General features: G+C 41.9%; 1 protein-coding gene across 1 annotated transcript; it reads right to left on the bottom strand.

Moving 5' to 3' along the window:
• Positions 1-589: 589 nt before the first annotated feature.
• LOC135501999 (uncharacterized) lies at positions 590-17535 on the bottom strand. Its single transcript, XM_064794410.1, has 8 exons — positions 17390-17535; positions 13171-15802; positions 10168-10348; positions 9537-9654; positions 7924-8131; positions 6090-6250; positions 5458-5745; positions 590-5031 (listed from the first exon to the last, which is right to left on the bottom strand). The coding sequence occupies exons 2-8, from the start codon at positions 15710-15712 to the stop codon at positions 4126-4128; spliced, it is 4404 nt and encodes a 1467-aa protein (XP_064650480.1). The 5' UTR covers positions 15713-15802; positions 17390-17535; the 3' UTR covers positions 590-4125.
• Positions 17536-18233: the final 698 nt, after the last annotated feature.

Here is an 18233-nt window from a genome sequence, read left to right on the forward strand (position 1 = left end):
GGAGCCGTCGTGTTCGCATCAGACATGTAACACTGTCGCTCCACTATTGATCGGACGGAGTTTATATTGTATGTTGTTACCACCACGAGGATCAGAAATTTGTCTTGTTAGATTCAATTCTAAAGGTTAGATCCTGAAACCACCGTGTCCCAGACAGTGAAGGACGTAACAGGAGCCATCCAAGAACCGCCCGCTTCACAAGGACTTGATCTCTCAATTTTATCTCAGAGGGTCTACTGGGGACGAGATTTGGGGACGTAGTCCCTCCAATACCATTCGCCATAGCAAAATCAGTCGGTGTTGCCACCAAATGACGAAGTCGGACACTTGTACTTTAGTTGTGTCGATTCTCTTCGAATCAAGTTGATTTTTTGAATGCCGGTCCAACAATATCTCAGCACACTCCCCTTTAAGTTTAAATATAATTGTCCCCTCTTTGTGAGTGTGATAGATGTGCATTGTATTCAAAACCAAAATTTTGAGGAAGAACGGTCGTATATTGATGGTTTTGGGGAGGGAAGGATTTGGGGATGGATTCAAAATGTGGTCGAGGGACATGAGAGCTAGGAAACAGAAAAACTTAAAGAAGTTTTCACGTTTCTTGGATTTTATTTGTTGGAAGTACAATAGCTCACACACAAGTGAATATAAATCGTGTACATATTTCTAGTAGACATCAAAGGTTTTTGTTGCAGGCGATAATTATCACTGGTTACTGCAACAAGAATCTCTGGTTTGCTGAAAGGTTTTGTTGAATGGATTGGCACACACACTTAGTAACTATGGTAACATGTAAACAAGTCTCATGAGCATATACGCCACCTGCACAGGTCTGACTATTTACGTTGCACGCATGAATAAAAGGGTTAACATGGTGTGTGTGCTAATGTCTAAGTATACATGTCGTTAGCCTCATAGCATAATTGCCTAAGTCATATTTTGGCCAAAATGTGAAAATTTTATGTCTATGTCACTTTTCTGTGTTATTCAAGCATTGTTTACTTATTTAATGGTTTTAAAAATGTTGAGACATCTGTTATAAGTTTTTGTTAAAGTTCGAATAAAAATTTCCCAAGCGTTGTCTAAAAAAATGGTTCTTTAATTTTTCTCAAAACCTTCAAAATTAATATGAGTTGGGCAATTATGCTATGAGACTAACGATGTGGTAGTCTCTGGCTGACTACTTAACATCTTTACCATAAGGAAGCACAGGGTTGGCACAGAGAATATTTACAATCTCAATCTACAGTGCCAAAAATATAAAATATGTGACCTTTAAAATATAATAATACATGTATATTCTATTTCTATGTTTTCCTCTAGAGTGAACCAATTCTGGACAAGTTTTTATTTATAATCGTTTCCGAGAATTTGGGTTTCTCTGGAGTAAATCAGTTGGTAAAATTACAAAAAATACTAACAAATATAGATTTAATCTTTTTTTACAGACAACTGCAATAATCTTCTAAATTATCAACATTCACAAACACCTCTGTCTCATAATTCAATTTTATTTATTCAATTTATTATATTTTCTTGTACGTCGAATACTGTAAACCTGGACATTTTCATGTCTTTAAATGGTGGCGATTTTGACCTTTTCAGGATTCATGAGGATTAAATTCAGCGTTTGAGATCATGAATTGAAGGTTAATGCATTAGAGAGGAAATTTTCACGAGATTAAATTTGGAGTTTGACCCTCTATGAGTAAAAACAGCAATAATAAAACTTTAGCCAAAATTTCAAGGTTTACAGTACTCGATCTGTTTTATACAAATGGATATCTTTGTTTGACGTCACGCAAAACTTGAAGGTTAATGCATTAGAGAGGAAATATTCAGGAGATTAAATTTGGAGTTTGACCCTCTATTAGTGAAAACAGCAAAAATAAAACTCTAGCCAAAATCTCAAAGTTTACAGTACTCGATCTGTTTTATACAAATGGATACCTTTGTTTACAAAATGACGTCATTCTGACGTCACGCAAAACTTGAAGGTTAATGCATTAGAGAGGAAATATTCAGGAGATTAAATTTGGAGTTTGACCCTCTATTAGTGAAAACAGCGAAAATAAAACTCTAGCCAAAATCTCAAGGTTTACAGTACTCGATCTGTTTTATACAAATGGATACCTTTGTTTACAAAATGACGTCATTCTGACGTCACGCGAAACTTATAATTTTCCTTGTTTGCACGCGCATATGATACTCAACAGAGGATGGCGTGACGTATCAACGTCCACGATCGTTGTTGGCTTCACTTGGATACAACAAGTTTTTCTGGCCTATCTCGTGACTGGCAGGATATTTTAGAATAAACTTTGGATACAATTTTATCACGATAGCAGCTGTACACCATCGGTTAAGCAACATTATAGTCGTAGTTCCACCTATCATAAAACCCCGTGTTTTTTCAAGACCCGTGTCTTCGCCGTGTGTCAAAAAACCTGGGGCGCACTTACACCTATCAGTGGTGTTAGATAATGGTAAATAGCCCCGGCGACAGGTGCGCTGTAGGTAGGGAGCTCTCCTGTGTTTCTTTCCCGTCGGAGGGGGATTTTGCATGCACAATACCGAGGCAACAACACCGCGCCATCTGTCGCCGGATCTTAGAACTTGCAATTGCCGTGTCTATTCAGATTCCACCTATCAAAAAACCTGTGTTGAACACAGGTCTAAATTAGCCCCCGATTAGCCCCATCGAGCTCGATGGGGCTGATAGACACGGGGATTTGACACACGGGTCTATTTAGACACGGCAATTCATAGGTGTTAGCGCAAAAGACACAGGGATTTGATAGGTGGAAGTACGACTTATGTTATCGAGAGATACATCAACAGGAGGACGGTTTGTTGCAACTTTTCTTCATGAAAACTATGCTGAAGAGATACAAGATTGCCTTGGCATGGTATGTAAAAATTTGCTGTGACGTCCTTAGATATTGATCTATAGCAGAGGTTTTAATGGCCAAAATATTTACTCACTAGTAGTGGAGAGTGCAGGATGGTGCATCAGGATGCTCGAGATAAGAAAATTTGAGGGTTAATAAATACCAATACCCTCTTTGTTTGTTCAAAGTGCCGACTTAAATGATGTGGAAATCATGATTCCCAACTGACAATGATAATGATGATGATGATGAATAAATAATGTAGATGTCATGGTCTCACTGATTTTTGAATATAGTATAAATTTCATAATCAGATAGAAATTAACCACCGAGTATATCCTCTGTAAGTGTTTGTACAAAGCTGCTGTAATTATTAAAGCATCTGGGTTACTAATGGTATTGTTATCAAGCAAAAAATAATCACATATGCGAAAGCGATGACCTGAAGGAGTATGCGAAAGCGATGACCTGAAGGAGTATGCGAAAGCGATGACCTGAAGGAGTAGTAAATCTGTTTAAATTTACTGAGCTGTTACCGCCGTAAACATGGGTCCATATATATACTCTAGTTTCTTCGATCCAAGACCATTTCTGAATTTCAGGCAGCAGGATTCATCATTACACATGGTCGCTCGAAAAATTCAATTTGGAACAGTTTTATATACAGTTGGCTGGCGATGCCAAGTTGTCGATGGTCATGACGTCAGGTTTTAGAAGTCATCAACCAGTGTTAGATCAGTGAAATGCGAGTAAAGAGGCTGATAGTACATTATCTGATCCAACCCCAGTACATTATCTGATCCAACACAACCCCAGTACATTATCTGATCCAATCCCCAGTACATTATCTGATCCAACACAACCCCAGTACATTATCTGATCCAATCTCCAGTACATTATCTGATCCAACCTCCTCCCCCTATTGCAAAAACAGTAAAATACAGATCATGTATAGTAGAACCTCTCTATTAAGGACACCCTCGGGACAGACTTGTGCTGACCTTAATAGAGAGGAGTCCAGATTAGAGAGGTCAAATTGAATGGAAACAACCAATTTGGAACCAAAACTTTAATTTAATATAACCCAGTGTCCTTAATAGAGAGGTTGTCCCTAATAGAGAGGTGTCCGCTAAGGGAGGTTTTACTGTGTCATATTTTGAAGCAAATCAATTTGCCATCAAAAGACATTTTACTCACAAAATAGCTAATAGTTTTGCTGCCAACATTGCGTCATTTAATATGACCCAGTTGCCCAAGCGTTCACCGTTGTATTCGGATTCCATGCGGCCTGTTGCTGATGGTTCATCATTTGGTTGTCATGGGTGGGGCCTGGTTGGGGATAGTTTGGGTATGACTGACTCTGTGGGTACAGCGGAGCCGGATTAGATGCGGTTGCCGGTGGAGGGCGGTACTGGTTTGACAAGGTCAATGGCTGGTTGGTAGGATTCGTGGCAATTTGATGTGAATAGGTTTGGCTTGGCTGTGAATATGGCTGTGAATTCAGTTGGTTTATCGTCTGCGTGTATCCTTGGGTATTACCAGACGCACCGGTGAGCGTCTGTGAATATTGTTGGCTCATACCTGAGGTTGACGTGACAGTATTTGGTGTGTATTGCAGGCTTGCCTGTGACATTGCGTACCTTTGCTCCATGCCGGCAGTGGTAGCTGGCTGAGAATAAGTTGGCTCAACATCCAGCTGTGAATATAATGCATTCAAGTCTGCTTGCGTATAAGCCTGGTCAATGTTAGTTTGCCCATTCATTTGTCCCATGCCGGCGTTATCAAGAACCAAACTGGTCACAATAGCTTCAATAGAATTGTCCGAAGTCTCACAAAGTCCCTGTCCATATAACGGCAATTGGTCTCCGAATAGTTCCGGGGGGTTCGGCATTGTGGGATTCATGTATCCCATCATTTCGGGATTTCTCCAAGAATCGGAATTCACGGCGTTTTCATGTATGTTCGTTGTTGGTGTTCCTTGACTGGCGTTGGATCTCTGGGGTTGGGTCTGAGCTGTCTTCTTAGGCGTGTTCTGTCCCGTCTGTTTGCAAGCAATCTCTTGCGGTGAGCCTGGGTGGGAGATCTGGCTGTTGGATTTTTGTCGCATGCGCTGCTGCAGTTTTAAGAATAGCGCAACGATCTGAAAAAGAGGAAATATTGTCAATTATTGCACGCAATCACATGACTTCCAGGTCTGCCTGGGGACGAGATTTGGCAATGTAGTCCCGCTAATGCTATTCGTTGTCACTTTATTGAAAAGCTAGACTGATACACAAGAACTATAAATGCCAAGTTTCAGCACATTTGCATGCATAATAACTTCACTGCCGCAGATGAGATGTTAATTTTCGATTTAACTGCACTTCAGGGAAATGCCTTGTGATTTTAGACGACATCTCCCTTATCTTACACCCAAATGTCATGAAATTTTTAGGAAATGTGTTTCATGGTGTACCTATTTCGTTTATGGCTTCTAAATTTTATTTCGATGACTGAATACCTGACTTTAAACCTGGAGGACGCTGGTGGGCGCTGGCGGACGCTGTTTAGGATGACCAATACTTACCACTGATCCGCTATGTTTGGGATCGTCAACCAGATCTTTGGGACGTCTATTTTCCCGGTTGCAGACGTCAATATCGGCGCCGTTAGTCTCCAGGAGTTGAATCATGCTGACCTTCATTGCCACATCATCCATCTGTAGTCCTGCGGCAATATGAAGTCCGGTATTACCACTATCTGTCGGGTCAGTAACCAGTTGTTTTGCGCTGCCATATTTCAGTACCAATGCCATCATTTCAAGAGATTTCCTTTCAATGGCAAAATGCAGGGCGTTCCGGCCATCCTTGCTCGCCTGAAACAAGAAAATAGAATTGAAAACTTGATATTGATACTTCCATTGAGAAAGGAAACGATGGTTACCACCCCAGACTGACAACATCACCAAGCTGGACAGGATGCAACAGGAGAGGAACTACCTCATGCAGCTGAGCGCCAGGCCCTTGGGCCTCTTGTTTGGTACGAGGATGTGCTACACAAGTCTGAAAAACGCTGTTTTAAGGGGCAATGCCGTTTGTGATTACTAGTGGTTCAAGAAATAGAGATGCAGACAAACACAATAACATAGTGCTGTTATCGCATTTTGAAATTTTCAAATTCAATTACAAACTTTAAATTACAAACAAACGGCAATCTTACCTTATCGTGAGCACTGGCACCGTGTTGGAAAAGCAATTCAACTGTCTTCAAACTGTCGCCGGGCACAAGCTTCTTTGCGCCATTGGTGCTTTCAGTTTTCTGGGACTGATCTTCGACTGGGACGCCGTGGACCTGAATGGCGATGTGCAATGGCGTCAATCCTGCAAATAGGCCAAGGAGACATGATATTCAAGTATACTCTAAACTCACCAATCGAAGAGTGGTTCTGGATATGCAAGCCAGGCATCCTCAGATATTATGCGCTTATCCTGAGATGTCATTCAGGCCTTTCAATTACGTGGAGACCTCTACACCCTATATTTTTTTAGCCTATTTTGGAGACATGTTTTTTGCTTTTTAGCTTAATTTGGGGACATTTCATCGCGCCAATTCGCCTGAACAGCGACGTCATAAATCAAAGTTAGTGACTGATATCACCACATACACCTGAAAAATGATAATTTCAGGGTAAAACTATAAAATTAGGCCATTTGGATGAGATTTGGTTATGTCAGGGGTCAAAAAACGCTTCAGGGGGTCATATTATTAAAAAAAAAAAGAAAAAAAAGACCTAATTTGGGGACATCCTGTACGGCCTACACCGTTATACGGTGTAGGAATCATGTAATTGAGAGGCCTGTCATTTGACATTGACCAATCGGGTATGGACAATGGGTGGATGACATCAGTTTATTTATTCGCCTTTACATCAGTTCAGAAGGCAGGCCCATTTAAGTTTATTATCAATGTTTACTTTATTGAAGATTGGTTGTTAAAAGGCTAACAGACGGGGAAATTGAGCGACCACACTATAACAACCAGGCCTTTCAATTACGTGGAGACCTCTACACCCTGTATTTTTTTAGCCTATTTTGGGGACATGTTCTTTTGCTTTTTGGCTTAATTTGGGGACATTTGGTCGTGCCAATTTGCCTGAACATCGACGTACTTATTGACTGACATTGTCACATGCACCTGAAAACTCATAATTTTAGGATGAAAAGTATCAAATTAGGCCATTTAGGATGAGATTTGGTCATTTGAGGTGTCAAGAAACGCTTCAGGGGGTCAAATTACCCCTTTAAAAAAAATTTTTTTTTTTTTATTTTGGGGACATTCCAAATTTCCTACACCGTATAGCGGTGTGAAAATGATGTAATCGAAAGGCCTGACAACTGACAGTGGTAAGTCACAAGTGATCTGTCATTCCCAATGCCAACCAATGTCAATCAACTTACCATTACCTGAATATCGACAAGTTTGAGCCAATCAGCATGAAGAGCTATTTGCAGAAGAGACCTTTGCCTGTTCAATGCATCCACTTAATGAACCGGTCTTAAAGTTAGATTGGCGAGTCTGGAGAATATTCTCTCTGCCAGTATTAGCTCCTGTATTGTATAAGTCACGGTATATTATACAGTGGAACCTCCATTGGTGGACACCTCTCTATTAAGGACAACCTCTTTGTAAAGGACACTAGTTTTGGTCCCCAATTGGTACATTTCATTCAATTTGACCTCTCTAATCGGGACACCTCTCTATTGAGGACAGCACTTGTCAGTCCCAAGGGTGTCCTTAATAGAGAGGTTCTACTGTACACATTGCGATCGCGCAGTGTAATTAGCATGAAAATGGTAAACAGTTTCAAACAAACTGTTTTAATGTACTATTTGAAGTCACACACGAACATTCCAATGAACAGAGGCCCTAAACATCTTATATTGAAATGGCCTAATCAAGGCCATTTGGAGGCAATGGTGGCCATTCAGGCGAGGACAGAACGACGTCATCAATAAATAGAGTTCAGGTCATGCGCAAGGAGAATGAAACATACCATGACAATCTTTCGCACTGAGGTTCAACTTTTTCTCTGGCATGGTCAGGAGCAAGTCCATTATCTCGTAGCCAAACTGACACTTTTTTGCAGCGCAGTGGAGGGGGCTCGTAAAGTCGTTGTTGGTTATAGTGGCATCTGCGCCATATTCCAGTAGAATCTTTACGATTTCAACATCAGAGACAAGTGCAGCTAGGTAGAGCGGCGTCTGCAAGAAAAAGAAGCAGTTCAGCTTTAAATTTGATACAGGAATGATTGGATTCATGATGTCACTTTTCACTCTCACTTCGTGTTATCAACTCTGAGTCAACTCGTGACAAGTGAAACGTGACAAGTTACAGTGTGAATCCTATATAACTCAGTTAACTCGTGACAAGTGAAACGTGACAAGTTACAGTGCGAATCCTATATAACTCAGTTAACTCGTGACAAGTGAAACATGACAAGTTACAGTGTGAATCCTATATAACTCAGTTAACTCGTGACAAGTGAAACGTGACAAGTTACAGTGTGAATCCTATATAACTCAGTTAACTCGTGACAAGTGAAACGTGACAAGTTACAGTGTGAATCCTATATAACTCAGTTAACTCGTGACAAGTGAAACGTGACAAGTTACAGTGTGAATCCTATATAACTCAGTTAACTCGTGACAAGTGAAACATGACAAGTTACAGTGTGAATCCTATATAACTCAGTTAACTCGTGACAAGTGAAACATGACAAGTTACAGTGTGAATCCTATATAACTCAGTTAACTCGTGACAAGTGAAACGTGACAAGTTACAGTGTGAATCCGATATAACTCAGTTAACTCGTGACAAGTGAAACATGACAAGTTACAGTGTGAATCCTATAAAACTCCAGCCGAATGTACACATAGAAAATGGCAATGATGGTTGACCCTTTGTGGGTACACTGATGAGAGGGTTAAACAGAGTGAATGGGTACTGCCCAATAGGGGTGTCACCTGTACATGTAGTACTAATGCATAGCACAATATGCACTACTAGGACCCCTTGACTGGCCAATGGTTTAGCCCGTTTGGTGTGACGACTTTGATAGTTGACCATGCGTACCACTATTTTGGCTAGAACTTGAAATCTTAAAGAAATTAAAACTCTTTCAAAACAAGGTGATTGTCAATTCAGTTCTGTGTTTTCCAAAGAACAGACTCCCACTATTGAAATTGCTTTTTACTTCATTTCGAAAGCATTCTAATCGCTTCAGGATTTCAAGTTCTAGCCAAAATGGTGTTGCCTCTGGTCAACCCTTACACCAAACCCAGGGAATGAGACAATGGGTGATATGAACAAACAATAGCAAATGCTTTTATCTAAAACTCCATAATGGTAGAATGGGGTAATTGTAGCCCCGGTTTATTTGTAGCCCCTGCATTGTTTGATGCATGGGGATATCTGATCAATACCATGGGCAGGGGCTACAATTAAACCGGGGCTACAATTACCCCATTCTACCGTACATTTTCACTAAGCCTTTCAGTCCGAAATTAAAGTAAAAGCATTTGCTAGACTTTATTCGTATCAGCAATTGTCTTTGATTTTTTTACTCTGAGAAGCAAGTCCACGTCATGATTAGAAGACGCTTCTTACCTGTCCATCATAATTCTTCAAGTCGATGAATTTATGCAGACAACCTTGTCGCTTGCAACGGGCCAAGAAGGCATCTACCATATCGGGGTCAACATGGACAATAAACTGGTGCAGGAGACTGAAATCACAAATTTGACATTTTCTCAAATTACAGTAGAACCTCTCTATTAAGGACACCCGCGTGACTGACAAAGGCTGTCCTTAATAGAGAGGTGTCCTGATTAGGGAGGTCAAATTGAATAGAAACAACCAATTCGGTACCAAAACTATAGTCATTTAGTGTAGTCTAGCAGTAACTGCAAGGACTTGGGACAAAATCTTAAAGGGACAATATTGGCAGCAGCTAGGCAGGCAAGATAAAGTTACACCAAGTCGTCAATAGGGGGTCTCTCACATCTCACAGTACGTGATGATGATCCGCGCTTGTTCGAGGAATATATTTAGTGGTGAATCTGACATGACCGAGGACCATTACTGTGTGTATTAGTCACCTGTGGATCATGGAGATGGTGAAATTAGCCCCTCTGCTTCTGCCTATAGTCCCCCTTTAAAGCAATACAAGGATGTGTCATTGGACTTTCATGACCTGGGAACATTTTTACTCGAGTCACCTTCAATTTTCCAAACTTACCTGTCTCCATCCGAATCGATCATCTCAAACTTCGCTTGCGGTAACGAGTTATTTATACAACTTGCTCGAGACTTTTGACTCATCCTGGTCGGAGTAGAGGGCGACGCCGGCACTGGAGTTAGCGACATGTTATTACTGGTGTTCGACTGGTTGCCATTGGTTACATTGCTACACGACGTGTCTGTAAGATTGAGAGAGCATATGATACAACTCATGAAATACAGTAAAACCTCTCTATTAAGGACACCCTTGGGACTGAGAAGTGCTGTCCTTAATAGAGAGGTGTCCTGATTGGAGAGCCTAAATTGAATGGAAACAACCAATTTGGGACCCAAACTAGTGTCCGTAATAGAGAGGGTGTCCTTATAACAGAGGTGTCGGCTTAGGGAGGTTCGACTGTACTATGAATGCCCAGTTTCAGCATATTCGTACACATAACAACTGCACTACGGCATTGTGTATAACTGCATTTCTATTTTCCTGGACCAACAGTAATCACGAACGGCGTATTCCTTTCAAGAGACGACAGGCAGGTGCCAGGTGGGTCAGAATAAAGTTACACAAATTTGCCAATAGGGGTCACTTCTCTCACAGTACATGGAAAATATTAATGTGCTTGTTCAAGGAATATATTCAGCGCGATGATCGCTGAATCAAACTTGACCCAAGCCTGGAACTGTGTAGGTTAAAGTCAAACAAACGCCCACACTCTAATTTCCTGCTAATAGTCTCCCCCCCCCCCCCCCCGTTACTGACTTGGCCCATTACCCCATTATTACCACACTGACTTAGCTCTACGCAAGATTAAAAAAACTAATCCAGAATTAGCTATCCATTGCTAACCTTCAGAATTTCTGTTAACCAAAGCACAGGAATTCATTTCTTCCCGAGTTGACTATTTCCAAATGAGTTGTAACGACATTAGGCAAGTAATCCGATGAAGTAAAGACAAATGTTTGCTTCATCTGGTCCTTTGTCATCTTTACTTATAAGATTTTTTTAATTGGAATTTTCAATCTCTATTCTCAGATTAAAATATATAGATCCAGCCAATCAGAGAGAAGAACTTTGTATTCAAATTTATCAAACGCTGTTTTTTTCCCCCATCCAGCACATGAAATGGGACCTCAAAATTTAACGGTTTTTGATTGGCTCAATTCACTAATTCATTCTGATACTAGTACACGTCCTCATTGGATGACACACAGCTAAGCAGGAAGATTTGTAACGGGGAAGTCCCAATCGGAGAATTTGGAACAATCCATTAGTTTCTTCTCTTTGGTATTGATCTAAAGGGGAATGTCGTATATACTGGTCAGCTAGGAAAATAGAAATGCAGTTATACACAATGCCATAGTGTAGTTATGCATACGAATAGCATTCCGCGAAGGTGACGTCACTGCAGCTGCTGCCCTCTATTTCCCAATAGCTGAATTACAGGCAATGTCGGACAAACATGCGGTTTCGTAATGGATTCAGGCTTTCTAACTAGGGCAGTTAGATTCAATCTGGCACATGTCCGAGTGTTGGAAATACTACATAATTGTTCTGAATATTTCTCTCTCTGACTCTATGGTATCATTCATGCTAAAAACAATGCAGGGTCAAAGATAATTGACTTTGAAATAAGCTCAAATGCGTAGAAATAAGTGTCGATGTCCGACTGTCACGTGACTAAAACGTCATCAATATCTTATGCAAATGACCTTGTGAGCTATGAAAAGTAACTTCGCAGAGCGCTATTTGTTGAAACTTAGTATTTATAGTATGTGCAACGGCTATAGGGCCATTTTCACGCACAAGCAAAAGCATGAGATTCGATCGAATCCGAATGCGGTCAAAAACTTCCTCGTGTAAACTAAAACCAATGGGGACTCATCAATTCTCGTGAGGTCTAATCCGGATTGAAAGTGGAAACATCAGATGAGGTAGTTCCATTGGGGCTCGTCCTCATTAGTCAATCGGGATCGAAATGGGTCGGGTAAACGGGATGAGTCAGGCCTCTCAATTACATGATTCCTACACCGTATAACGGTGTAGACCGTACAGGATGTCCCCAAATTAGGTCTTTTTTTTTCTTTTTTTTTTTTTTAATAATATGACCCCTTGAAGCGTTTTTTGACCCCTAACAGAACCAAATCTCATCCAAATAGCCTTATTTTATAGTTTTACCCTAAAATTATGATTTTTCAGGTGTATGTGGTGATATCAGTCACTAACTTTGATCTATGACGTCGCTGTTCAGGCAAATTGGCGCGATGAAATGTTCCCAAATTAAGCTAAAAAGCAAAAAAACATGTCCCCCAAAATAGGCTAAAAAAATACAGGGTGTAGAGGTCTCCACGTAATTGAAAGGCCTGTGAGTCCTCAATGCGGTCTGATGGGGACTAAAAATTACCGGTACGCATTGAAGTACTTTTTGGTACTTCTGTGATACTTCCCGTACATTAAAACCACGTTTTTCGCACAAATATTGACATTTCTCTTCACTCATTCATTTCTCTCCTGCGACTAAGCTTTTTAAAATTAATTTGTAAAACTGGGTACGGACTTATATTATCAAGCATGAAGGCTAGTACCTGCCATATTGTAATAAAGAAAGTTTCGTGTCAATCTACTGATGTGCGGCAGATGACAAATGACCCAGAAACAAAATATGGCCAATCCAGCTGGCCCCTTTCCCAAAAATGACCATAAGACTTCGCTGAAGACTTCATTTTCATTTCAGCATTGGTAATTTTTACCCTTCTTTGTTTTCGAAGCTCAGGAAAACCAAACTTCAAAGAAATCAAAGGGGGAAAAGGCAAAAGGCACTTTTGGGGGGGACAAAATGACACTTTTTGACATTTTTCACCACAAAATAATCAAAAATAGTCCGAGATATATTTTTAGTGACTTCTTGAGTGGGGACATTTGCCCCCCCCCCAACTATGCCCATGGAATATTGTGTTTATCCATTGAGTTGACTTAGGTAATGCATACTTTGGACAAGCTCTGACTTACCTATTTTCAAACCAGGTCTGTTGGCTCTCTTTTGGTGTGGCGGTATGGCAACAGGCCTCGGAAATTCTCCTGGCGAGCTGATTTTGAATGGGTCGCTGATCACCTGGGTAGAATGCTGCATCATACCTGGTTCCATCTTTGGAGCAAATCCCGTCGACGACATGGCATTCGATGTTGTCAAAGGTGCCGGAGTACTCATGGGAAAGGTTGCAGACCCACCCATCATCCCAGTTGTGCAGACACCCTGAGACGAAGCCAAAGACACCTGCCCCATTTGTGTCATGGGCTGCCCCAGTTGAAACGATGACATAGGTGCATTCTGCTGCACAGTCGTGGGCACACCGCCCTGAAAATTCCCCTGTCCATTCTGGAACGTCGACATCCCAGGTAGCGTCATTGGAAGTTGGGCGTCTTGGATGGTGGAAGGCAGGCCACTACTGTCAGGGGATGAAACACTCCTCATACTCACTGGGGACATCTGGCATGAATTTGCGTACATTGAGGCATCTGAGCTGGAGCCATCAGGAGACGGTGCAAAGAAAACGCTATCTGGCCCAGTTTTTGGTGAACCAGATTTCGGAGTCGGCGATGCTTTGGATTTACTGTTCTTCTTCCTAGTAGCACGCTTCTTCGGCTGTGCTTGAGGAATTGCCGCGTTGGTACATGGAGCACCCTCCGGTCTCGGAAGAATGGGGACAGGACCCTTCTTCATCGGTGCAGCACTTTGGACATTGTAAACAACAATAACTGCTCCAGGCATCGGCATATTGGCTGTTGTCGTAACGATATTGGTCGTCTGTGGAACCTGCGAGGCACTTTGCTGCCCATAACTCTGGGGAGATAGCGGCGTATAGATCGGTGGTTGGATGAGTTGCGTTTTCAGCACGCTTTCTTGAGTAGTGACACTAGTTGGCGAGGCTTGGACCTTCTTGTCCGTTAACTCGGTCGCTCCCATTTTCTCACCTATGAGCTCCGTGATGATATCTAAATCAAAGTCGGACCTGCCAGTAGGTCTGAGTGGTGTGTGAGGTATGTGATGTCCCATTCCCACGCCTTCGTCCTCACTACTTTCCGACACTTTATGCATTCGGTCCCCTACATCGCTGAATGCACTTCCTGGAGAAGCCGCACTCATGCTACCAGGGGAACCAATTCCACTGCTACCACCATAGGGGGATGCGACAGACTTCTCACTGAAGTCAGACTCGCTTGTGCGAAGATAATTTTCAATTTCGTGTACCTCTTTCTCATGGTTTGAATTTTGGAACTGACTCATGTTGCCAAACGGGTCCTTGCTTCCAAGCTGTTCCGTGTTTCCGAATTGGTAAACCTGTTTCTGCCGACCATCGGTACACATATTGGGCATGTTCGGTGACAATGAAAAGTTTTGCAAGCGCTGGTCCCCAGACTGTTGGTGCCAAAGAGCATCTATAGAGGGAAGTGACGAGCTTTGAAGTGGACCAGATGGCACTAATAATGGATCGTTAATCTGTGGCAGATGCCCAGGCATGCCAGACCCCCGCACGCTCCCACCTGTCATCCCAGAACGACTGGAAGTCGTGAAGCCGCCCGAACCAGGCATTGGACGCATAGCTTTTTGGATTCTGTGGTCTTCAAATCCTAACGGCATATTTGTTTCATTTCCGCCTACAATTCCTCCACCGGTCATATTCAATCGTCCCTTCCGTTTGTAACTGTCTACAGGCGCACGGGCCGTTGCAAACGCATCCTCAGGTGCACGCGCCACAATTTCAAATTTGCCTGGTATCCCATGATGCAATGGGGCATCGCAGCAATCAAATTCCCTTGAGGGTTCCGCACCGATCTGCGCGATCTGCTGTCTATTTCTCAGTTGATTCGGGCCATTATCGATTCTGATGTATGCTTTCACATCTCCAATAACAATGGTATTCTCTCTCTCGGAATCTTCACTTTCCGTTGTTTCATTCTCCTCCGGACCCCGCTGTCCGTCCCCAACATCTGGCATTTCCGATCCATCTCCTTGCCCTCGGGCAACAATCGACAACTCCCTGATGCCCGCTGCAATATCACCCTCTCCAATTTCAGTGGCCTCTTTAGATTCTGCACACTCTGTACATTCATCACTGCCAGACTCCTTCACATGCTCCCTCTCATCAATCATCAACCCCTCTGCACGCTCCGTGCATTCATTACGGCTACACTCCTTCACATGCTCCCTCTCGTCAATCATCAATCCCTTTATGCCCTCTTCCAGGCCAACAACTTCAAGTTCAGTTTCTTCCTTAGGCACGGCAGGACTATCCGGTTTCTTCTTATGGTGTCCCGGATCCGGATCCACTCCACAATCGTCCGGGTCCGATTCCTCCGGTACATTTCGCCCATTCAGGCTCCGCATTCCACTCTGATCTGCAACTTCATCAGAGGCACTCACAGTCAAACATTTTACGCCAGTGATGAGGTCATCCACCTCTTGTCCCTCCTTACCAATGTCAGTAAAATTTTTCTCATCAGTGTCCTTGATTTTGACCCTTTTAGACATGTCCTCTTTCTTCTCAACCATTTTGTAGTTTTATCAACGTTTTCACTCGCTCACTGTGTATCTAGATTTGAGGTTTATAGTTTGAAAGTTCTGTTGTTAACAATGAAGATCCTGAAAGATACAACAATAAGAATTTTGTAAGACGAGGACAAAGAAAAGATCAGGGTAGACAGTGGAACCTCTCTATTAAGGACAGCCCTTGCCAGGCCCGAGGGTGTCCTTTATAGAGGTGTCCTGATTATATAGGTCAAACTGAATGTAAACGACCAATTTGGGACCAAACTAGTGTCCTTAATAGACAGGGTGTTCTTAATAGAGGTGTCCGCTAAGGGAAGTTCTATTGTATAAAGAACATAATGTTTTTGATAGTCCTCCACGACAAAATGTATCAGTCAGTTGCATGCGGAAAAAAAAGTTCCGTTTTTGTAAGGTGACTGTGCATCATATCAACAATCTTGAAAATATAACGTCCAAATCCGTTACGTCTATTCTCATTCGAGTCTGATTCAATGAGGTGGGTCGGTCTCTTAAAACCTCTGTTGATTTCTTGCTTCCTCGTCGACCTATGACCCTTAGAGAGATTTGACCCCTTGGCCCTTCCTGACCCTGATGCAGTGGCATGTTGAACACAAACTTCAAGTATAGCTGTTTTTCATCAGCTGTATTAGACAAAACCTGATATATGTCAAAGCCAGTATCATAAACGTTAAAGGAGTACGCCGTTCGTAATTGCTGGTGGTCCAGGAAAATAGAAATGCAGTTATACACAATGCCGTAGTGCAGTTATGATGTATACAAACAGGCTGAATCTTGGTATTTAAAGCACATGTGTATCTGTCAACAAAAACACGATGATGTAATTTATATTCTGCACATGTTAACGCAATTTGAAATTTTCAAATTCTAATACAAATTCCTAATTTTTTACGAACGGCGGGTAATAAGTAAATGACACTGTAACTTAGATATGGTTAGTGCATCTAATTCAGTGGGGCTTACCTGTGGTGGCTGAGATAAACATGTAGGCCTACTCAGATACTACATGAACAATGCTGGTAATTAGCAGCTTTGATTTAGGCCCTAATAGACGAATTCGAAGAAGTTTGTTTAGGCATTGACCAGTCATGCGTTTCTCCTTGAACAAAGGAACGCCGTGTCTCTAGGCATTGTCCGAAGTCGGCTTAGGCCTTCTGATGTGTTCCGAGTGTGCGCATTTGATTTGTTTTGGCTCTTCGAATTCGTCTATTGATCAAGCCAGGTAGCGGGCAAAGGCCCAATTCTGAATTCAGCCAAGAGGCATGGGCAGTGCCAGTGAATTTTGATGATGACATTCATGATTCCATAATGATAAGGAATCATGATCATGACAGATGAAAATTCATCAGAAGTATTTTTAAGAGAGCATGCAACATTATGATACAGAATTGTGAACACATGCAGAACTCAGTACATAGCCTATAATATAGGCGTCATATAGGCTATAGGCTATATATTATAATATATTGGCAGGTATTCTCAAAACTTAAGACGGTAAAAGAAAAAAAAACATTTCAAAGATCCGATTGTCTCAGCCAATATACGTCGATGATTCATTCGACTAATTGGCAGGCATTGGCCTTCAAGTTCAACCCCTGGCCCTGCCTTGGTCTTGGAATTGGTCTTGGATTGGATATTGGTTTGTTATCGTCTTTAGCTTACCTAACATATACATCTATGTGGACTGCATCTTCTCCCCGATTCCTGTTTGGCTAAATTATCAGATTCAATTCGGTTTTAATTCGAAAAAATCACATGAAACTGGTCATTTTGAAACTTTTGGTGTCACAAATTCCCAATCAACATGATCAAGATCATTTCAATCAAAATACATGTGGGAAAACCCATTACTTCCGCGTTCTTTAGCCATACAGTTTGAGTCAATTACCTCAGTTTCTATTTTAAGAGCCAATCATAATAGAGTTTTTTCTAATTGTGCAGGAATTATGACAATCACGTGTCTCTTTTTACTTCAACTGTACTGCAAATAAATAATAATTGATATGCAAATATGCGAGTATATTTTCATTGGCTAAAGTTGATAAGTGGTTAGCCAATGAATTGGCGAATGACACTGGATTTTCCCACAGATAAAAATAGAACACGTGTCATTCCTATGGCGGGAACATTTTAAGGTTCCACTTCTTGCCGCTAAACTGCCGAAGTAGAAAATTTCCCCCCCTCCTCAAAAAGGCTCGCCTGTCGACGTACGTATTCTGGTAGGTGATTCTATAGAGGACATGACCTTTGTTGACCTGCACATGTAGTCATGTCGGGGCCGCTAGAACATCCCCCCGTTACACTCCGGACGTAGTGGACCGGCCTCGTTCCTCACCATTAGGAGACAAATTAGGATGACGGATGGGCTGCCCAAGGAGTCTACCCACAATACACTCCAGGGGCAGTGGACCGACCTCGTTAAAGGGACAATGTAGGCAGCAGCTAGACATGCAAGATAAAGTTACACAAAACTACCAGAGATATCTCACATCTCACAGCATAGGTC

This window comes from Lineus longissimus, chromosome 18 (genome assembly GCF_910592395.1).
Source record: "Lineus longissimus chromosome 18, tnLinLong1.2, whole genome shotgun sequence".
Lineage (NCBI taxonomy): Eukaryota > Metazoa > Nemertea > Pilidiophora > Heteronemertea > Lineidae > Lineus > Lineus longissimus.